Below are 21899 nucleotides of genomic sequence, written 5' to 3'. Positions count from 1 at the left end.
ACAGATGAAAGAGTCACTGCCATCTATCAGTCTGGTCAGAGCTACGAAAACCTTTATAAGGCTTTGGGACTCCAGCGAACTTTCCACAAAGAGAAAATATGGAACAGTGTTTGTTGTGGCTGCCTGAACTAAATTTACTTCAGTGGCAACAATGACTCATCCATTTGGTTACAACATCGAACAACATCTGCAGGTCTGGGTCACGATCAGCGTTTCTGGTTGACCAGCAACAAAAGCGAGTAGTAAAGAGTATCCAGACCAATGACAGTGTGGACCAAAAACAACACAAAGGCCTGCCTCACATTCACCCAAATCATCTTGATGATCACCAAGACGTCTGGGAAAATATTGCGAGTACTGAAAAAAAAGAAGAAACTTTTTTGATGGGACAATTCGCTCTACTTGCAGCAAGAGAAAGATGTACAACAGCATACAGGAGAGGTCAAAACTGAAGAAATCTTTAAGGGTGTAAATACTTCCTGCAGTTGATCAACAACTATAAAAAATATAAATAATTTTTGCGTTGGGGTCAGTGTTACTCTAGTGTAGCGTCTGAATACGTTCAGTGCACATGGGGAAACCCTCCACCCTGGCCTTCCCTCACCCATCGTCCCGTATCGTCATCTGTCACCTGCATCTGTTGGTGAATATTTCGCGGCCGTGCCGTACAATAAACGAGCTGCCAAGAGGCTCCATTGATCCTAGCTGGCCGCTGCTCAGACGAGCTTTACTATCATCACCACCAAAGCCTGGCGCCTCGCCACCGATGTCCTGGCAAGCGCTGCAGAGCGTTGACCTATCAGATGACTCAAAGGTCGGCGTACCTGCCTCAGCAGAACGCTCACTCTGGGAATGGATTTTTCTCCAGCCACCGCCCCCTCATCGACCGGCCGGGGCCGGCTGCATCTCTGCCGTCGGAGCGAGCGTTGACTGCCGAGCCCTCCTCCTGTCCGGAGGGGGAACGATCGCTCCGGGGGAAATCAGGAGACATGCTGACGTTCCCAGCTGAATAACTTAAAACGCTTTCATTAGCAGGATTGTTTGCATGATCAGGACAGATTTTTACCTTAAAAGGAAAAAAAGAAAAAACAGCACTACAGGACAAGGAGGTTTTATGAGCTCAAGCATGGGCTGCTGTTACCGTCTGAAATGATGTTAAACAGCCTTTTCCTGCTGTGTTAAAACAGAAACCACAGGGTGATCTGCAAGTATTGCCTTTCCAACTGAAATTAAAACCCAAATATTTTCATCCAGTTCCCCCGTTTGAAAAAAAAATTAATGCCTTAACTCCGCCCCTGCAGGCCATATGCACCACTTAGTGATTGTGTTTACCAGTTTAATCTGCATTATCCTGTGACAGAGTTAATCCACTTTATTCATTTCAGCCAGCACACATTCTGGACAGAAACAGAGCAGATTTAATCAAATTGCACATTTTAAAGCAAAGATGTGTTCTGCCCGTCACAGGCCTCTGTACTGGAATCTGCTTTGCCGTTTAGCCCACTTTGCTGACGATTTTAAAAAAAGCTGTGCAATACTAGTCGAAGTTCTTAACATAAGCTACAAGAAACATAAAATGCTTTTGTATTATTGATTAAACTGCAGAATACTCTTTAAGCAAGTAAGTTTGCTCACCTTAAAGATAGAAATTGCTAATTCCAATAAAGAGGCAAAGGTAAATCAGCTATATTTTGTCAGAAACTTAAAAAAAAAACAAAAAAAAACAGCGTTTTCCAATAAGTGAACACATATTAACAGCTAGGAACTTGCTGTTATAACAACACCCTTCAGTGTGGAAGTTGTTACAGCAGGAACAAGCCTCGAATGTACCTATAATCAGTTTCAGTACTGGTATAAAGTCAGATGAAGTACAAAAGCTGATTGAAGCTGTTAATTATAATCATGAAGTAAAGCGTCAGCAAACAGGAAGTTGAATGCCAAAACAAGTGAGTATTGGTTTAACAGTAAAGAAAGAAACTGCCAGAAATACTGTATGCAGATAAGTCTGTTTATGGTTTATGTAATTTAGTAAAACGGTGTTAATACCATGATATTTATGGGTCAATTTTTATTGCTTTCTATGCTAATTGCTAATTGCTCACTCAATTTACAAACAAGCTATTGTCATTTATTGTTTTTATTATTTATTTTCATTACTAGCTCACTTAATTTAAGTGTCTCTAAATGGGTTTTTTTAATCTCCTATGTGTTCGTTAAACTTCATAATTTTGTTTCTGATTGCAGTTTGTTGCCCTTATTATATTTAAGGTTATTAAAGGGGCCTGAACGTACATAAGAATTTTTGCATTTTTGTTTATAAAAAAAGTTTTAAAAGATTTTTGATTTTCTTCAATTCACAATGATGCACAGTTTATGTTGGCTTATTCAATAAAAAGGATAATAAGATGCACTAAAGTTTATGGTTGCAACTTCACATTTGAGCACCTGTAGACCAAGACGCAACTGCAAAAATGAACAGATTGTCCCTCTTTACTTCGGATTGTTACCGCTGGCCACCAACACATTGGACAGATTGGTTTGAGTAAGTGAAGTCACGTGAAATGCAAACTCAAGCCCTACGAAACTAGAGCGCATGCTGCTGAAATCCATTGTTTTCTCTGCAGGCGGTTCAGGTCGCACTAGTTTAGCAGGTTGGGTTTCCAGTTGGCTCTGCGTCTGGGTCCTTGTGGCAAGGAAAGAGCGCATCACACACAAGTATGAAATATTCCCAGGCAAACTAATTCATCGACCCTTTATGAGATCCTCATAAGGCAACAATAAGCACTGGATTGGTCGCCGCTTTTCATTTCCCTAATGGAGAATGAAAAACCTTCGGGGTGTTTATGAGCTGAGATGTAAGAAATATGTTTGTGTTCAACAATGATCCATGACTAAGATTTTACAACTAAACAGCAGTAAAGATATAAAGGCATCAAGACACTTAAAGAGATGATTGCATCTTGATTCTTTTTTATTTTTGGCACTGTCTCTAAGCTGACCTGAAGTTGTTGCAGATGCTCTGCAAATGCATGAAGGTGAGATTCTGTCGCGTAAGACATGCATAAATCAAACACCTAATAAATCCTGCAGACCCCCAAAATATTTTCATGCATATATCTGCTGGCTTTACTGAATTTATAGCTTTGGTTGTGAATTAGAGAAAGGTAACAATTCAGTCAGCCGGAGATAAATCTGTGGCAGCGCAAACGGCTCGGGTACAAAAGCAGAAAAAAAAAAAAAACACACACAGAGGGAGTCAGACCTCACTGCTTGGCAGCAGTTAAACAGTCAGTGTTGCAACGAGTCCATCGCAGTGACTGATTGGGCTTCAAGTATGGATTGTTTACTTTATCGAGCAATTGGCTAATTATTTCCTCAATTAATTGTTTCAGCTGTAAATTGTCTGAAACCGTTGCGAAGGCCTGTCGGACAGAACAACAAACCTGTCCAACAGCAGTTTGCCTTGTCCAGCAGAGATGGGAAAATTTCTGTTTATGTTACTGGTTTTGCCTCTCTTGTCTTTAGGAAAGCACTTTGGCTCAGCCTCAGACAAAAAGAAAATCATGCATGTAAGGTGTTTAAAACAGCTTATTTTTATAACATTAAACATTTGGTTAGACCAGTGCTTCTCAATTCCAGTCCTCAAGCCCCCCTGCTGATTCAAATGTTTCCATGACCATCAAGTGCTTCAGGAGCCTGTTAATCACCCATAGATTCAATCCAGGTGTGTGGCAGAAGGGAAACACCTAAAACATGCAGTGCAGGGGTTCCTGAGGACCGGAACTGAGAAACACTGGGTTAGACCTTTAGCTTTAACTCATGAGGCTTTTTTTTTTTCTTTTTCCCCCACCAGGGGGGAATCAAACCCGACATAGAAGCTATGGCTATACTAGCAAAAACAACTTAAGGAAAATAACTGCAATAAAAATAGTCTTGATCTTCTCTTTGCTTAAACAGCACACTTCACTGTAAATTTACAAAGACCTTCCACTGCAGTTTTAACATAGTAGCTAAGCCTAAGAGCTAAAACTAACCTAAAAACAAGCTCCTATACGAGAAAACACATGAAAACAGAGGAAGCTCAGTGAGGCAATTACAGATGAGCCCGTGCTGGATTTTCTGATCCGAGCCCCCTGAACGTCTTTTTCTCCCATCTGAACGATATTTCACAGAGTGAAACTAAAAATTAATATTTAGCTCAAGCCTGGGCATAATTGAGGGTATGAACATGAATCTCCATTTTTTTCCCCCTGCAACCACAGACTTTATAGGGAGTACATCAAAACCATGAATGCCATGCGATTACGTGTAATTCCCCCTTTTTGTAGCGATGAGGGTTTGAGAGGAGCTCTGTGCCGGACAGAGGATGTAATAGAATATAAACTGGACGGAGGCTGCAGAGAGAGTCTCAAGGACGTGCGGCCACTGGGCTGGATGGGCCACTGACAGGGCGGTAATTGAATGCCAGCCTGCATATGCTGAAGGTCACATCAGAGAATGGACTCAGCGCCGAGCATGTGGGTGGACCTGTACGCTTCGGTTAGCTTGCATGTTAATACGTAAAGTTGAAGGGGGGGGAAAAAAAGGGACGTTGTCGCATCTTTTCATAGGTAATGACTGCAATTATTAATAGGTAAAAGTCAATTTCTCACTTTAGCTTGCTTTCTTTTATCTTCCAGAGAAGACGCTCTCTGTAAAGATACACAGACTCAATCTAAAACTGATATGTGGAAAGCATTCTGTTGTACACAAATGAAATTAAATTAGAAACATTTTTGAAAGATGCACTAAATCAGATTTCATAACGCTGTATATCGCTGTGGTAGCTATCCGCTCCCAGCACGGCCTCCCCTGGGTGTGAGGAGGAAACAGAACAGGCTTACATTAGTTTCTGATACGCGTCACTGGGAAAACTACCTTATTATCTACGTCACTTCCTGTCTCCAAAACCAACTGGGTAGAGCTCGTCTTCATCACACCGGCTTCTTTTCAAAGTCCTCTGAATCCATTTTCATATGCTGCAACTTGGTCGTGGAGGATATTGCTGGACTTGCTTCAGCTACAGCATTTTTATCCCCTTAGGCAAAACCTTCTCTAAAGCCTTCTTAGAATTGAAGAATGCAACTATGACGCTTGAATCCTTCAACTGGTTTTATCTTTCAAAGACCTTCATCATTCAAAGCAATTTGTAATTTTTTGTATCTTGGTCAAGTGTTGGCTAGCTCTCACTCAGAAAAGAGATTTTATGTCAATGGGCATTCTGCCAATAGCCTTTCAGCTCAAATCTGTGTAGAACTTAAGATTTCTGAGAAAGTCATATTAAATTGAAGACTAACCATTTTTCTTGAGAGTATACAACTTATTAGGGAAACCCTTTCCTCCCAAGCATCCGGTGTTTGCAACACAGAGTACGTGGAACATGAAATAAATTTTTGAAAAATCAGCTGAAAAAATATCTAAATATTCACATCTGCTGCTTTTTTGAATGCCAAATTAATGTTGTAGTCAAGACCACCTAACCTGAGACCAAGTCAAGACCAAGGCCAGAGTGTATCGAGATCAAGACGAGACTACATGACACAATAAAATGTGAATCACGATCAAAATTGCATCTTAAACTGGTCTAAAAGATTCAAATTCCCATAAAAAAAACACCTAGATATTAAGCACATAGAGCCGAAACAGATTTAACCAATGTCATTACCGATTCAAACTCCTTGTCATTCTGCTTTGTTTCCATCTCTCTGCCACAATCTAATGCCATCCCTAACAAGATATTGCCCATGTCAGAAACCACCACTGTCTGCACCATTAAACATAGCAGTTAAGGCATTGCCTTAACTGTAAACAAGACTCAACAATGAACACTGAGCAAGGAACAACTCTCTATCCCGCTGCATGAAGCCAGGCAGCACACAGTGCTGTAATGTCTGCCACCATGACAGGTGACAATCAAAGAGCAATGCGCATGCTCTGCGTGCTCTTCCGTTCTTGTTTTATTTATTCGCTAATTAAATAAATATCAAGGTATATAATTAAATAAAATAATAATAGCTATTGCAGTGTACACAGAGCATTACAAGAACAAAGAACGGCTCGCAGTGAGGCTCCAGTCCTGTCGTTCATGGTAAAGATCCGTTCAGAAGAATCGGATCAATTGTGAATGTCACATCCCTATATTGCACACTTTTGGACACAGCGTTGTCCGACATATTCAACACATCAGTCAACACATCCGCACAATAATTCAGCGCAGTGAGTGACGACGTTTCTTTATTTTTATCGGAGATGCAGATGTGTCTCTGTACAGCTTGCTTTGCTAACATCACGTCCACAGAGCTTACCTTTCTTCTTCTTCTTCTTCTTTTCTATTATGGCGGGTCGCAATCAACTTTAAGGTGCATACCGCCACCTACTGTACACGAGTGTGTAGCAACAGTATTCTACATCAGTCATATTCTATTTTTTAATTTTGTGTTTTGAAGAAAAATAAATAACGCTTTTCTTATCATACAAATATCCATTATATTTCCATCATTTCCCAATATTCCTTTCAGACTCCATTCTTGATCTGTCTTTCCAACTATTCTTCTCAATTTCTCCCTTTCACGTTCATATGTTTTACAGTTCAGTAGTATATGTTCTACATTTTCTTTCTCTCCACATTTTTCGCATTTATCATTATTTTTCTTCCCTATTAAATATAAAGTATCATTTAAATATGTGTGCCCTACTCTCAATCTAGTCATTATTATTTCTTCCCTTCTATTTCTCTCCTTAACATTTCTACTAAATATTGACTTCTGTATTTTATATAATTTCCTTCCTTTCTTATCTTCATTCCATCTTTTTTGCCATATTTCCATTTCTTTATTCTTAATAATTGATTTCCCTTCCCCTTTGCCAATAGGTATTTTAATCGTTATTGCCTGATCTAAAGCCCTTTTTGCTAATTTATCTGCCCTTTCATTGCCTTTTACACCTTGATGTGCTGGTACCCAACAGAACCAAACATCAATGCCACCTCTGTATAATCTAAATAAGCTATGTTGAATTTCTAGTACTAGATCTTTCCTATTGTTTCCTTCTCCTTGAATACTTTCTATGACTGCTCTGGAATCTGTGCAAATTACTACTCTGTCTGGACGCACCTCCTCTACCCACTGCAAACTGATGATAACTGCCACCATTTCTGCCGTGAATACAGATAGTTGATCAGATAATCTTTTAGATATGTCAATTTTAAACTCAGATATATAAATTCCTATTCCCACACATCCTTTTGAATTCTTAGAACCATCTGAATATATTTTAGCATAATTATAATATGAGTTTCTTAAGTATATATCGGTTTTTACCCCTATTTCTTTTAAATTCCAATCGTTTTTCATTTTAAGGAGTTTTATGTCTACATTTACTGCCGGAAATATCCATGAAGGGCTAACGTTATCTTACCTTTCTTAAAGCTTCTTTTCTAAATGACGACAAAAGTTAGACGTAGTCCCCACCGTCTGTGAAAACGAAGCGCTGCTTAATTTACAAGTTTCCATCGGATTTCTTATGACTTATGTAGCAGGATACGTATTACCGACGATTAGCCAGACGTCTGCCGCTCAGAGAAAACCACTGAGCAAGTCTTGGAGTGCCACGTGTGAGTTACAGGGGGAGGCGAAGAAACACTAATTAGTAAGTTACCTTATGGCTTGATGTTTTTTATGAATACAGAGATCTTAGCGTAGCGTCCAAAACGGTTTGGACGCTACTTTATTATATTGTCTTTCCCCAACATTTTATTTTAATCTATATTTTTTTTCTGAGAGAGGTCGTTTTAAAACAGCCACACGTTTTGAGTCAAAGCTCAATGATTCATCACTGAACTAAATATTTCACATGAACCGAACTGGAAATCCTGTTATATCATTTTCCAGTCCAGTCTGAGAGAGTCTGTTGTGTCTACTTTAGTGCAGTAAAACTGTGTCATAGATCTGATAGTTTCCTTTACTGGCAGAGGCTCAATCAGGGATGTGCGCTGGATTTACTGACGCCCAACTAAATGTGCAGGGGAAAAAAGAAAAGAGCACAAAGAATTGAGGGATGTTTGAAATGAACTTGGCTTGCCAAAAGACATCGCTGGACACTGACTGCTGCGAGGCACAAAAATTCCTCATTCTCAGCTGAATTCAGATATTTTTATTGTGCCTCAAAGTGATGTTTAGATGAGTTAGAAAAGCTTCAGCTGAGGTGTTTTATAGTAATTATACCAAGAGGTATATTGCTACGACAGTGGTTATTGGCGCTTTAATGCGACTCCTCTAATTATGGCTTCTTATGAGACTATTTATTCAGCATCAGTGAATCATATACAATCATGCGAGGGAAAAAGTCAACACGGCACAGGCCTTCCTCATCAGCTGCTCAGACATTCAGATAATAGCTGTCCCACATACAGCAGTGCACAAAAGCTTGAAATCTACTTTTATTTCTTTAGAATATCTTGAAAACATTCAGAAACGTTCTTTGGGGTATGTTTTCAGTTCGTTTCTACTTTTTAACAATGTTTCAGTCTAATCTTTGTACCTTCTACCATAACCGCATTTTTTTTGAAAGATAAGCCTCATTAGAAAGTCATTCCTTTAAACAGCAATAAAAACACTGAGGCTGTTAAAAAAAAAGTAAGTGCAGTCTTTTGGAATGAGCCATATGTAGCACTATCAGTTTACAGAGAACAATGACACTTCAGTGTTACTATTCAGTGAAGAACACGCAAAGCTAGTTATTGTCCATATCAGCTTAACAAAAAATAAAGACCAGAGAAGCAACGCGATGCAAGACCCTCAGTATATTGAAATAAAGGCTATTTTTCCATGTCAAGGCAACACACGTGTGAACAAAACAGACAGCAAGAAATTTAGCCCTTACTGGGAAAGTCTAAGCAGTGTAGCGAAGATTAGCTCTGCTCTGTGTTGATTTTGAGCTCACAGCCTCTATTTATCACAGAACATACTGATGATGAAACTGTTGGCAACCTTTCATAAAACTCAGAGTAGGGTTACAAATTATATCGTCTATCAAAAAACAAACAAATAATGCTCCCGCACCTGGTGCTAATTGCTAACACAGGATGCTAAAGACAGTTTAGAATGTGACCTCAATCATTTTCTCTTTGGTTTTAAAAGCTAGTGAAACACAGCAGAACATTTTGGACGAGTTTCCCATACAAATACTTTAAATCATTTTTAATTAACTTTATTTTCCCTCCAAGCTTTTATTTTGACTGTAGCTTGCAGAGAAGCTACAGTCAAACAGTAGCTTTTCTGTAGCTACAAGCTGCTGCAGAAACAAGCTAAGCAAGCTTGTTTTATGAAGCTAAACAAGCTTCATTATCTGCAAGCTAATACTAATAGCTTATGTGTCTCAAAACACCAAAATCAGGGGGTTTCTTTCAGGACATTTCATTGTAATAAAGATAAAAATTACAACCACATGGAGTCAGCCACTAAACAGCTAACTAACCACAGAGGTTTCAGGAGCCTTTAAATAGTCTCTCAGTCTGGGTCAGTAGGCTACACTGTCATGAGGAAGACTGCTGACTTGACACGTGTCTAGAAGACAGTCACTGACAACCTCCACAAGAGTGGGAAGTAGAGTAAACTACTGATGACTAAAGAAGCTTTTTCACAGAGTGCCACATCTAAGCATGTTCATAAAAAGTTAAGTGAAAGGAAAAACGTGTGGTAGAAAGAGGTTGCAACAGCAGTAAGAGCAGCCTTGAGAAGATTGTCAAGCAAAATTTACAAGGAGTGGACCGAGGCTGGATTCCGCACACAATGAGCCACTTCAGACAAATCCTAGACGAGGGCCACAAATGCTACCAAAACACAAAACTTTGTACTTTAATTTGGAAATCATGTTCTCGGACTGAGGATGAAGAGCGGAATGACACAACATTCTTGTAGCTGTCCATCGGGAAATTTTAGAGCACTTCACTCTTACTTCTGCTGACAAGCTTTACGGAGACGCCAATTTCATTTTTTTCAGCAAAAGGTGCCAAAATCTGCTGTAAAAACCACGGTGGCGCTGTGGTCGACTGGACAGCAAACTTGCCTGACCTGAACAACACAGAGAATCCATACGGCGTTGTGAAGAAGGTGAGACACCAGACCCAACAATACAGATGACCCGAGTGCCGCTATCAAAGCAATCTGGGCTCCCATTACACCTACGCCACATTGATGCAGTAATACTAGAAAAAGGAGGGACAGCCAATGATTCTGTGCAACAAACATTTCTCTTTAAAATGTTTTGTTTTTATTTGCATTATGCAGTTGTGGAGGTTTGTGTTGTAGAGCTCCGAAACAAGATGAAAACCAGAAATCAGATGGAAAAGGGCAACAACAGTACAGTAGTTGTCCAGACCTCTGAATGTTTGGGGGTTTTTTCCCCTTTTAATTTCTTCATAAAAACATGTACGAACATCTCACCAGTTGCAGATTCTGTCACAGCATCACTGCATCAACAGGCAGGCAGAACTGCAGCTTTAAATCAACAACCCATCTTTTAAAAAGTATATCTAAAAAAATCTCCCCAACTACTCTACATCTTGCTTCAATAGATAAAGATCCTACCACTATTTCAATTTGGGGGGAGGGAGGATGTTGCCCTAAGCAAACAGAGCTACACAAATTACTAAAAGAATGATTAACACACACACAACTAACTACCAACTTAACATATAATATGTAAAACAACAAAAAATAAATCAAACAATAGTTTCATCCCACTTTAACCCTCAGCTTCACTCATTTGGTCCGACCCCATGAGGTGGATGATCACCGAAGTCCCTCCAAGTGAAGTCATTGGCCAAAGCCAGCCCTCAGGAAGTTGGCCTCAAAAATAGTCTTCAAAATAAAAGCACAACAAAACACAAGTTTCTGTTAGCGCCTGTAAATGTGTGTTTCAGTTTAGCGAGGGAGCTGTTCAGTAATATTCTGTTTTTTATCTGAGACACAGAGTTTTGGGTTTTCATTACTGCAGAGCCAAGAAACTATTTAAATTACAAGAATATCACTCCATGTTTAATGAATCTGTGAGTTACACTGTTTGACAAGAATAAAATAAATATAAATATTGAAGTTTTTTACAGTATCCAATTTTTTTTCTTTAGATGTAAGGTATTGCATTTTATTCAAATTTAAATGTGTTCAGAGGATATATGTCACTTTCAACCTGTAGAAAAATTACCAAAATGACTTATGGAAATTTAGTTTAGAAAATTATTAATTACTGTAACAAAACCACAGCATTTTTCCAAAATATAACCCTATAAAAACATAAACTGAAACCGAAGGAGAGCCCCCAAGTTCTAACACTGTCCCAAAACAAGTAGGATGATGACATAAAAAAGTGCTAAATTTAGCAAATGTTTATATTTTTTGCCACATTGCAAATGTAAACAATCAAAATCTTACATAGTATTTGCAGTAGGAGTAATTGTTACTTCTCTGTTTTAAAGAAATTGATGGAAGTCACATTCAACGCTTTTATGTGAATAGTGTGACATCAGTTTCATAATTCTATTGCAAAAAAATATTACTACATATATATATATATATATATATATATATATATATATATATATATATATATATAACATACAGGCCACAGATGTTAAGACCCGGAAACTACTAACAATGCACGGAGGGTTCCACCCCAAATCCAGCACACTGAGACTCTACACGAACCGCAAAGAAGGAGGCAGAGGACTAGTGAGTGTGAGAACCACTATCCAAGACGAGACATCCAAGATCCATAGATACATCAGGGACAAAGCCTCAACAGACAATGTGCTCAGTGAATGTCTCAAACAATGGGGAACAGAACCTGAGGTGCCGGAGGAACCATCATGGGAGGACAAGCCCCTGCATGGGATGTACCACCGCAACAATCAAGTGGCTGACATCAGAAAGTCCTACCAATGGCTGGAAAAAGCTGGACTGAAGGACAGCACAGAGGCCCTCATCATGGCCGCCCAGGAACAGGCCCTAAACACCAGAGCAATTGAGGCCCAGATCTACCACACCAGACAAGACCCAAGGTGTAGGTTGTGCAAGGAGGCCCCTGAGACAGTCCAACACATAACAGCAGGGTGCAAGATACTGGCAGGGAAAGAATACATGGAACGACACAACCAAGTGGCAGGCATAGTGTACAGAAACATCTGTGCAGAATATGGACTGGAACCCCCAAGATCAAAGTGGGAAACACCCCCGAAGGTAGTGGAGAATGACCGAGCTAAGATCCTGTGGGACTTCCAGATCCAGACAGACAAAATGGTGAGGGCGAACCAACCAGACATAGTCGTGGTGGACAAACAACAGAGGAAAGCCGTTGTGGTGGATGTGGCAATACCAAGTGACTGCAACATCAGGAAAAAGGAGCATGAAAAACTAGAGAAATACCAGGGCCTAAGGGAGGAACTGGAGAGGGCCTGGAAGGTGAAGACCACAGTGGTGCCTGTGGTCATCGGGACCCTCGGGGCAGTCACCCCCAAACTGGAACAGTGGCTACAACAGATCCCAGGAACAACATCAGACATCTCAGTCCAGAAATGTGCAGTCCTAGGCACAGCCAAGATACTGCGCAGAACCCTCAAGCTCCCAGGCCTCTGGTAGAGGACCCGAGCTAAGAGGAAGAAGAATCACCACCCGCGGTGGGTGAGAAGGGAATTTAATATTTTATTATTTTTTATATATTGTGCCGATCAAAAAATCTACAATGTAGGACACATTACAACTTGTGTCCAGCTGCAAGAGCTACAACTGAAGAGGATTTTGAGTTAGTCCGTCTAACCAGAACCACATGATCTGAATGTGGCTTTCCCAGAATGCTGCAGGCTCTATTTGCAAAGAGGACTCCGCCGGGACCGGACTGGCTGAGGAAGAGGAAGGCAGAGAGGGGATGTGGGGGGAGGGAGGAAGAGGTAAAGGGGGGATGGAGGGTGGCACTGCCAGAGAGAGCTGGCAGATGCCCAGCACTGAGAGTCTGCCATCCGCAGCTTGAGCACAGCCTTTCTCCTAAGCTCATTACTAAGCTTTACTCTCACGATCGTGATAAAATAAAGCATAGCGAGATAAAAAAGAAAAAAAAAAAAAAAAAAGAGCACAGAGAATTTGAGAGGGAGAGCTTGGGTTCATGTCTGAGAAACTGGTTGGAAAACAGTCCGGTCCCATTTTGGACTTAGATCGTATTTTGGGATGAACAAAAAAAAAGTAAAAAAAAAAATAGATTATAAAATCTGTCATATTTGAAGAATTTCAAACTATTTCAGTTTAAAATAAATGTTTATCTTATGTATTTTTTTTTTCAAAAATGCCCACTACAGTACATTGCACCTTTTTAAATGGAAATAAAGATTCAGATAATATGTTATGCATATCTCAAGGTACACCGTGGTTTTTAAAGGTTATGAATTCAAACAATACAATTATTACTTAATGCCATAATACAGAAAAATTTAATAAATAAAATAGTTTTTGTTGAGTAAAAAAACAAATGAAAACAAGTAAAAGTTCTGGTGAAGAATTAAAGTCACACTCCAGCATTTAAAAACTATCAAAACCCTTGATGGTATCCATGACAACTGACTTTCAAAGCTGGGAATCAATGTGTTTTAAAACTGTGCAAATGACCTTACTGCTAGTTGAATGGCTATCTTTAAATTAGAAAAAGGCAAAAGAAGAAGAAAAGACCAAGGAAAGAGGCTTTTCTAGCCTTGAAAATAGAAACAAAGTCAACATCGCAAAACTGTCAAATGTAAATGTGAGAAAAATGTCAGGAGAAAATTCCTGCTTGAAATACTACCGTAATTTCATAACAACTATACTAAACCCCCAAATCTATAAAAACGTTTGAAAAATGACTCTATCCTTCTGATTCATAAAAACAGTGACAATTTTAAAATGAAATTTCCCAAGCACAGTCCAAATTTCTATTTGACATTTGAAACAGTAAAGCAGTCATCAAACAACAGCAAACCGGTAAAGACCTACAGACATCAGATCTGTGTCTTCCGGATATCATTAAAAGTTACAAATCACAGGGATGTGCTGTGGTGGCGCGGGGTTGAGCACGGCCCACATAGGAAGGCCTTAGTCCTCGACGCGGCCGTCGCAGGTTCGATTCCCGGCCTGGCGACCTTTGCCGCATGTCTTCCCCCTTCTCTCATTACCCACTTTCCTGTCAATTAACTATCAAATAAAGGCCACTAGAGCCAATAAAACCTTTAAAAAAAAAAAGTTACAAATCGCAAAGAACTTCAACATTAGATCATGCGTGTAGATGAGGTGAAGGCTCTTGACAATAATTTGGCTGCTCACAACAGATAAAAATATAGGACGTGCTTATAAGAAGGGACAAAATAGAGAGTCAACCAAGGTCATTTGACACTCTAAAAACACAGTTCTTAAGATAAAAACTGAAGCTAAATTGATGTGTGCTGAGGTAACATCAAATCTCGGTGCGATGGTGAGTGAAAGAACTCGTGACTGAGCAAAAATACTTCAAATATTCCACCCGTCGATGACGTTTAATTACTTCTATACTACCGTTGGCGTCCGTCCTGCTTCACCTCAATCTGCTGCCAAGTCACTGCTGCCTTTGTTGGACTAACCCTGGGTCTCTCTTAGCATATGTTTCTTCCCTGATGGGCACTTGGCATACAACAAAGTCTTTGAATGTGCATTTACTGGAAGTGGCAGCTCATACCCGAGCGATATACATCACTGTCTGCATATCGGACATGGCTAACAGTGGAGTTCCTGAAACAGCCTGAATTAGTGCTGCAGTTCCTTGGAAGGTGCCTTCTTCGGTCTCAGGAGAAATGCTAACATGTTTTTATTCGTAGCGTTTCAGAAAAATGGTTTACGCACAGGAGTTTAGGCTTTATAAATGCAAAAACTATTATGACACAGTTGCTGTCTACTTTTCTATCTTTCACACTGCACATTAACGGTGTGTGGTACTGCATGTTTTGATATCGATCAGCGATACAATACTGATGCCGATACTTTTTAAGCTCGATAAATAATCAAACTTGTGACATTCTGGTGTTTTTGTGGTTTTCCTGTGAATTATTTTTGTTCAGGCCCACAACAGAATTTGGACAAAGTTTGCAGGGATCCACAAGATACTTTTAATAACATATCAACATGATTTGTGTGCATTTTCTTTCCTAAATAAACAAAGTGTAAAAATGTTATCATTTGGAAGCAAATTGAAACAAAATCCTTTGGATTTTTAAGAAACTAGGATCCAAAAATAAAACAAAATTTCAGGAGAGAATTTGAAAGTATAGTATCAATCTTGCCACACTTGTATCTGTCTGATAACGATACCGACTTGGTATGGATATTATTGATATTTTGGATTGATAGCTCCACCTCTACTGCACAGATCCAAGCAAGTCAGGACTGAATATAAATCAGATGAGTTAAAGAAGCATCTCAAGTTCGGCTCAAATGGCACCCTCAGAAAATGTTTATAGGGGTGATCAGTGTCAGGTTTAGGGTGGCATAACATGTGTATACGAATATAATCTGGATGGGGAAATCTGCCAACAATACCATGCTGGGTGCACCTCTCCTCGTGATGCAATCAGCACAGTTGAAAATAATTTATCCCCTTTCCTGCAAACTAGCAAAACATCTCATAATAATGGCTCAAAATTCAACATTTAAGTAGCTAAAATCCAAAAGGCTGATATGTTGTTCAAATCCAGCTCCTTCTTTGTTGCAAAGCTCATAATTAAGGATCTTTTGCTTAAAAAATTGGTCTTTTAAAATTTGGATAAAAACAGAAGCTTAAGAAGAAGTTGAAGTCAGGTGATCTATGTTAAAATTGATTTCATATTTAACTTAAGCCATTAAATTTGTACATATCTTACATTTAAAGCATAACAGTCTAAGAAGGTTCTTTATACACTGCCTGGCCAAAAAAAAGGTTGCCACCAAAAAATGGTCACACTCTCTAATATTTTGTTGGACCGCCTTTAGCTTTGATTACAGCCCGCATTCGCTATGGCATTGTTTCAATAAGCTTCTGCAGTGTCACAAGATTGATTTCCATCCAGTGTTGCATTAATTTTTCACCAAGATCTTGTATTGATGATGGGAGAGTCTGACCACTGCACAAAGCCTTCTCCAGCACATCCCAAAGATTCTCATTGGGGTTAATGTCTGGACTCTGTGGTGGCCAATCCATGTGTGAAAAAGATGTCTCATGCTTCCTGAACCACTCTTTCACAATTTGAGCCCGATGAATCCTGGAAGACGATGGTTCCCCACCATCCTTCCAGTTTTAATGAAGCTTTGGACAGTTTTTAACCCAATTCTAGTAGTTTCTGCAATCTCCTTAGATGTTTTCTCTCCTTGATGCATACCAATGATTTGACCCTTCTTAAACAGACTAACGTCTTTTCCACGACCACAGGATGTGTCTTTTGCCACGGTTGTTTAAGAAATGAGGAGTTACTCATTGCATCAGCTGGGGTTAGATAACTTGTTGCCAGCTGAAAGATAATCGCCTATACAGTACTTATCCAATAGGAGGCTTGTACCAATTTGCTTAGTTAAATCCAGGTGGCGACTTTTATTTTGGCCAGGCAGTGTATGTTAAAATGAACTGAAACTGTCAAGGACAGTGAATATGTTGGCGAACACAGTGAAACTCTGGTCAAGAACAGTAAAAACCAGATTAAACATGATTGAACCAGTTAAATAAGTTTCTATTAGCAGGTCAAATGTCAGAAAATCTGGTGTTTTTCCCTGTTTTTAAAATGAGTCAAAATGGAAACTTGCTCCTTTTTTTTCATTACTCCTTTTTTTTGGCAAACACTTTGGTTATAGAGAAAGAGACAAAAGTAAGGAACATATAGCTTGGTGCACATGCTTACATATGTTAATAAATCCGAAATGTATTTTTTAGGTAAAGTAAATGTTTGTTTCAATGAATTGAATGGATTTATCGTTTAATTATTGAAGAAATCCCAGAAATGGGTAAAATCTGAATCTTCTGTCGCAACAGGTAAGGCAGAAAGCATTACTAAAACTCTCATGTATTCACTGTTCTTAAGTGAAAAAAAATTCAGGACAGAAAATCCAACTTCTACAAATACACTACAGTGTACATTTATGCACTAATATAATCTATGCAAACACAACGTCACGCTGTTTCAGAGCGTTTGAGCCAGATTCAGATGTTATTTTCTGGAGAAAGAACATTTATTTGTAGATCTCCTGATCCTTTGTTTATGCCTGACACAGAGCAAAGTGCACACCAAGCGAAATACCACTCCACACAAAGCAGCCAAGTTTCAACTGAGCTGAGCTGCCCTGATCTCACTTTCCTTTTTTTCAGTTTTTCTTTTTCTTTTTCTTTTTTTTTCCTGTTATGGAGCAAATTCAGATTTGAACACGGAGAACAAAAATCTTCTGTTCACACAGTCAAAACCATTTAATAGCCTAGAAAATGTTACGAATTCTGAAAGGTAAAGTGACTGTATAGATGAAAAAACTGGTCAAAAGAAGAAAAGGAAAAAAAACTCGAGGAGTTTTTGGGACTCACTGGCTTTCCTGCCAAAAGTGAGATAAACAAATTGATGTAAATATTATGTCTCTTATAATAGGATTAACTAATTTGCTATGAACTGCACCCCCTAGAGCTGTTTACAAATAAGATTTTAGTTATTTTCTTTTGCAAGCCCCGGCTGATATTGATGTATTGGTGAACTTTTTAAAAAAAATTTCAGCCACAAACTTCACCACAAAAACACTGAGTCTCACAGACTGTTTTTTTCTTGTTGTGTTTTGTCTACTTTCTAGTGAAAATATCTTAGTACACTTGAAAAAGGAGCTTGTTTTATGTCAATAATTCTTGAATATTGAGGTGAAAAAAAAAACTAGCTCCACTGGTATATTTTTTTTATTATTATTTATAAAGAGCCCATGTGGAGCTAGTTTTTATCCACATTAAAGACTTCTGTTGAAATCCAGCTCATATATCTTGATAAAAAGTTACATAAAATTTGTCTTACTTCTAGCATCTTAAGGTATTTGCACAAGAAACTAGATGAATATACTTGATAAGACTTTGTGTTTTCACGTTTTCTGTGGAAAACCAACATCTCTCCCCCTATTACTGTGATACCTTTAAGTAAAATCCAGCATCACCCGTTGCCTTCAGCAGCCACATGCTTAGAAAACAACCTGGCCGCAATTAAACCTCAACGTGGACCTAGATGTTCTGCGGAAAACCAGAGATATTTCTGAGAGGATATTAGTAAATCTGAGCTTGAAACAGGCTCAGATTTAATCTTTACCCATTTCTACCCATCTTCAGAGAGTGGATGCAGCACGGAACAAGCAAAAAGAAAAAAATCACAGGTCAACTATTAGCCACTATTGCCACAAGCAACTCATTGTGGGCACAGCAACCAGGTATAAGAAGCTAGATGACACACCATTTCCGTTATGAAACCTGGCATTGGCAGCATCATCTGAGGTAACGCAAGGATGGAAATATAAGGTAACCCTGGAAGGACGGCTAAAAAAAATAACATCCTCAGTAGGACGCTATCTTGAATCCAAGGTCTTAATCTATTTAAGAAGATCCGAATGATGTCCGCAGTAGCTTCATGCTAATCCAACCGAGCTTAAACCGCTTCGCAAAGACGAGCGTTTCAAAGTGGTTCCACCACAACGGAGGGCCGATCACAAACGGACATCACACTTTCTGGATTTATGCTTGAAATTGGAAATGATCTCCCTCCTGTGACGCACCATTTCGTCACATAGAATCCAAGTGAAACAACAAGATGTGACTGTAAGACGTTGTGATTGGTCATTCATTTGCACCCACTTCCTTAAATGTAATCCAGAATTGACATTTTTTTGCCTTAAAGAGTCACCGTAGATACACTGTGTTGTTTATTTATGTATTTTTTTCCCCCGCTGCTAACTCCTTTGGCTGGTATCCCAGCATAGTGGCCAACACCTGTAAGCAAGTGCAGCTATGACTGGGTACGCGTGTGCGTGTGTGTGTGTGTGTGTGTGTGTGTGTGTGTTGGTGGGGGTCATTGGGATCGGTTACCAGGCGACAGACTGGGCACATGTCTCCCTCATCTGGGCGCCAGTGGAAAAGCAAGGTTAAGTAAGTACATGGGTCAACAAGAGAGCAGATCTGAGGCAAATCTGAGCAAAATGGACACTGTGCAGTTTTTTCTTCCTTCTTCTTATTTATTTATTTATTTTGCACAGGGGTTTGTGGAGCAATGTGAGTATTTCTCTGAAGCTCTTAGATCAGCACAGGGGCCGAGCATGCGGCGGTGCATCACGCACGCCACACTCTGACCCCCCCTCCTCCTCTTCCTCCTATTTCTCCTCCTCTTCCCTCTTTCCTTCTACCTCCTCCTGCTCTTTTATAGTGTGAAATCCTGCATTTCGGTTCTGTGCATGCGGCAGTGAGCTCCATCAAATTCAAGAATGCATTTCGTCTGACACGTGATGCATTATTTAGCTACTCACCCCCCCCCCCCCGTCCCCCATCTGGAGGGCTGAGACCGGTGGTCACACCCCTCTCTGGAGAACTCAAATGGGACTGCTTGGCTATAATACAAATGCACACATTTCCCCTTCAGCGGCGGCGGATTCGTTACCCTCCAGGCTGCACAAATGCGCCTCACGCACACGTACACGCACTCACGCAGGCATACGCGCACACCAGACACATTCACACAGACACACACACACACCGGCCTAACCCAGCAGCCGCATCAGTCAGGCGAGCTTTTGTTATGATCTGTAATGGTTGCAAAATGCAGCTGCTGTGAGGAGCCGCGCGGTTGTAAGCCGAACTTTAATGGGAGGTGAACGAGACGCCGCTCCAGCTCCTATTATCGGACTCGCGGGGAGGAATGAGTAATAATAATCTCCACAGAAAAAAAAAATAAAAAATGAAGGTGCGGGGGGCGGGGGGATGTCATGCACGCGCGGCTTGAAGAGAAAATATATCGCACTTCAACTCACCTTGAGCGGCCGTTCCTCTGGTGCTGAATACACTTGCTATCAGAGTGGCCACATACCAAATCATAGTACTATTGCCGACCAGCTATTACCACGCAAAGTGCCCCGTTCGACCAATTTCTCATATTCGACCTTGCACCTCTCGGACTCTTCGGCGCAAGCCCCTTTTTCATTTCACGTCTCTCAGTCTCTCTCCCCGCGGCGCTGCTTTGCCTTCATCCCTTCTTCTTCTTCTTCTTCCCTCCCCCGTCCTTCCATCCGCATCCTCTCCCGAAGAGACAGAGCACCTGCACCGCCGCGTTTGTAGTAGACACGGAGCCGTTTTTTTTCCCCTTTTCCTTTTCCTCCCTCTCTCCTCCGCTCTCTACTCTCTCTCTCTCTCTCTCTCTCTCTCTCCTTCTCACTCTGTCTCTCTTTTACGAGCGCATAGTGAAACCAAGTGTGAGAATGCAAAAAGCCAACAGGTCCGCCTCTTCCGCCACCGGATTGGTTGCCGATTGAGGCTTTGGGGCGTGTATTGGCTGTCTCCGCACCCTACCTCGCTAGCCCCCCTTCCACCTCTCTCTTCCTCCCTCCGCCCCGCATGACGAACCCGGAGGAGCGTTCCGATTCAAGGTGAGTTGGAGCGTGCCGTAGTGTAAAAGCGGGAGCCGCAGTATCATGCGCATTGCCGGCGTTCAACATCTGTAAATACCGCTCCTTTAAAACGGGGGCCCCCACGTGCGCCATAGCATCTCCACAGCATCATCAGCATGTCAACGGTTTATTTTTTTTTTGTTGTTTTTTTTTTTTCGCTTTTGCTAGACCAGTGATGGAAGGATGCTGATGTTGGTGCTGCTGCTGCTGATGATGATGGTGGTGGTGGTGATGATGATGATGATGATGATGATGATGATGATGATGATGATGATGATGATGATGATGGTGGTGGTGGTGGTGGTGGTGACTCATCCGCAGCCTTCCACTATAGTGTCATGTCGCCGATCGAAAAGTGTTTAATGTTTTTATTTTTATTTTTATATATATTTTTTTCGCCCCCCACCTCTTTCCCTCCACGTCTGGCTGCGTGTGATGGGTGTGGCGACACATGCAATATGGTTTTCCTTGTTTTCTTTTCCCTCGACGGCCCCACTGCGCAGACATGGTTGGGCTGATGAGGCTGCCTCAGATTTCTTTCTTCCTGCATGGCCACCGAGGACCCATGCGCCTCCGGCTGCTCAGATCTCACACCGTTTAGGGGGCCGCCTGCTGCCGTAACTAAAACAAAACCGTGCAGGTGATTTGTCTTTTTTCTCTTTTTGTGGATGTAGGTTAAGTAGGAGTTGTTCTTTTTTTTTTTTTTTCTTTTTTTTTGCCAGCCTTTAAATATAACTTGTCTTTTTTATTTTGGACTCCATACGCCTGTCTGCCTGCTATCCCCTCCCTTCCATGTTTTTTTTTTTTTTTTTCATTTTGGAGATAATCAAATCAAATCAAAGGGAATCTAAAATTGAGCCTTTAAAAAATAAATAAAAATGCTTATAAAAAGATTCTCATTTATTTCTCTCTGTCTCTCTAGCTCTCTTTCTATTTCTGTGATAAAATCGCATCATAAGGAAACATTTCCAGATGTGTGAAACTGTCAGAGTCGCTATAATCCATCATATGCAGAGCTTTAGCCGAGATTTAGTGAACCCGTGAACCTTTAACCACTCAATCTTCATTATTGGTTCCGTCTGTGAATTAAACATAGAAGAGGCATGTTAAGTAGGCTGCCGGGCTTTTGTTCACATTTGTGATTTCCATGTGCATCCTCAAGATTAATTAAAAAATAATAATATTTAC

General features: G+C 40.3%; 1 protein-coding gene across 5 annotated transcripts in view; it reads right to left on the bottom strand.

Annotated features, from left to right (window-relative positions):
- igsf9ba (immunoglobulin superfamily, member 9Ba) overlaps positions 1–20501 on the bottom strand; it is a 78587-nt gene extending 58086 nt beyond the window's left edge. For 4 of the 5 annotated variants that reach the window (XM_044119178.1, XM_044119180.1, XM_044119179.1 and 1 more), the window contains exon 1: positions 20079–20445. In XM_044119178.1, coding sequence (XP_043975113.1) covers positions 20079–20142 — 64 coding nt within the window. In that variant the 5' untranslated portion in view covers positions 20143–20445. Of the gene's footprint in view, positions 1–20078 lie in introns of all 5 variants that reach the window. The other variant, XM_044119181.1, reaches the window with a different exon arrangement.
- Between the last annotated feature and the right edge of the window lie 1398 nt (positions 20502–21899).

This window comes from Gambusia affinis, linkage group LG06 (genome assembly GCF_019740435.1).
Source record: "Gambusia affinis linkage group LG06, SWU_Gaff_1.0, whole genome shotgun sequence".
NCBI lineage: Eukaryota > Metazoa > Chordata > Actinopteri > Cyprinodontiformes > Poeciliidae > Gambusia > Gambusia affinis.
Note: the sequence above shows the minus strand (reverse complement) of the source record. Positions and strands in the feature narration are given on the sequence as shown.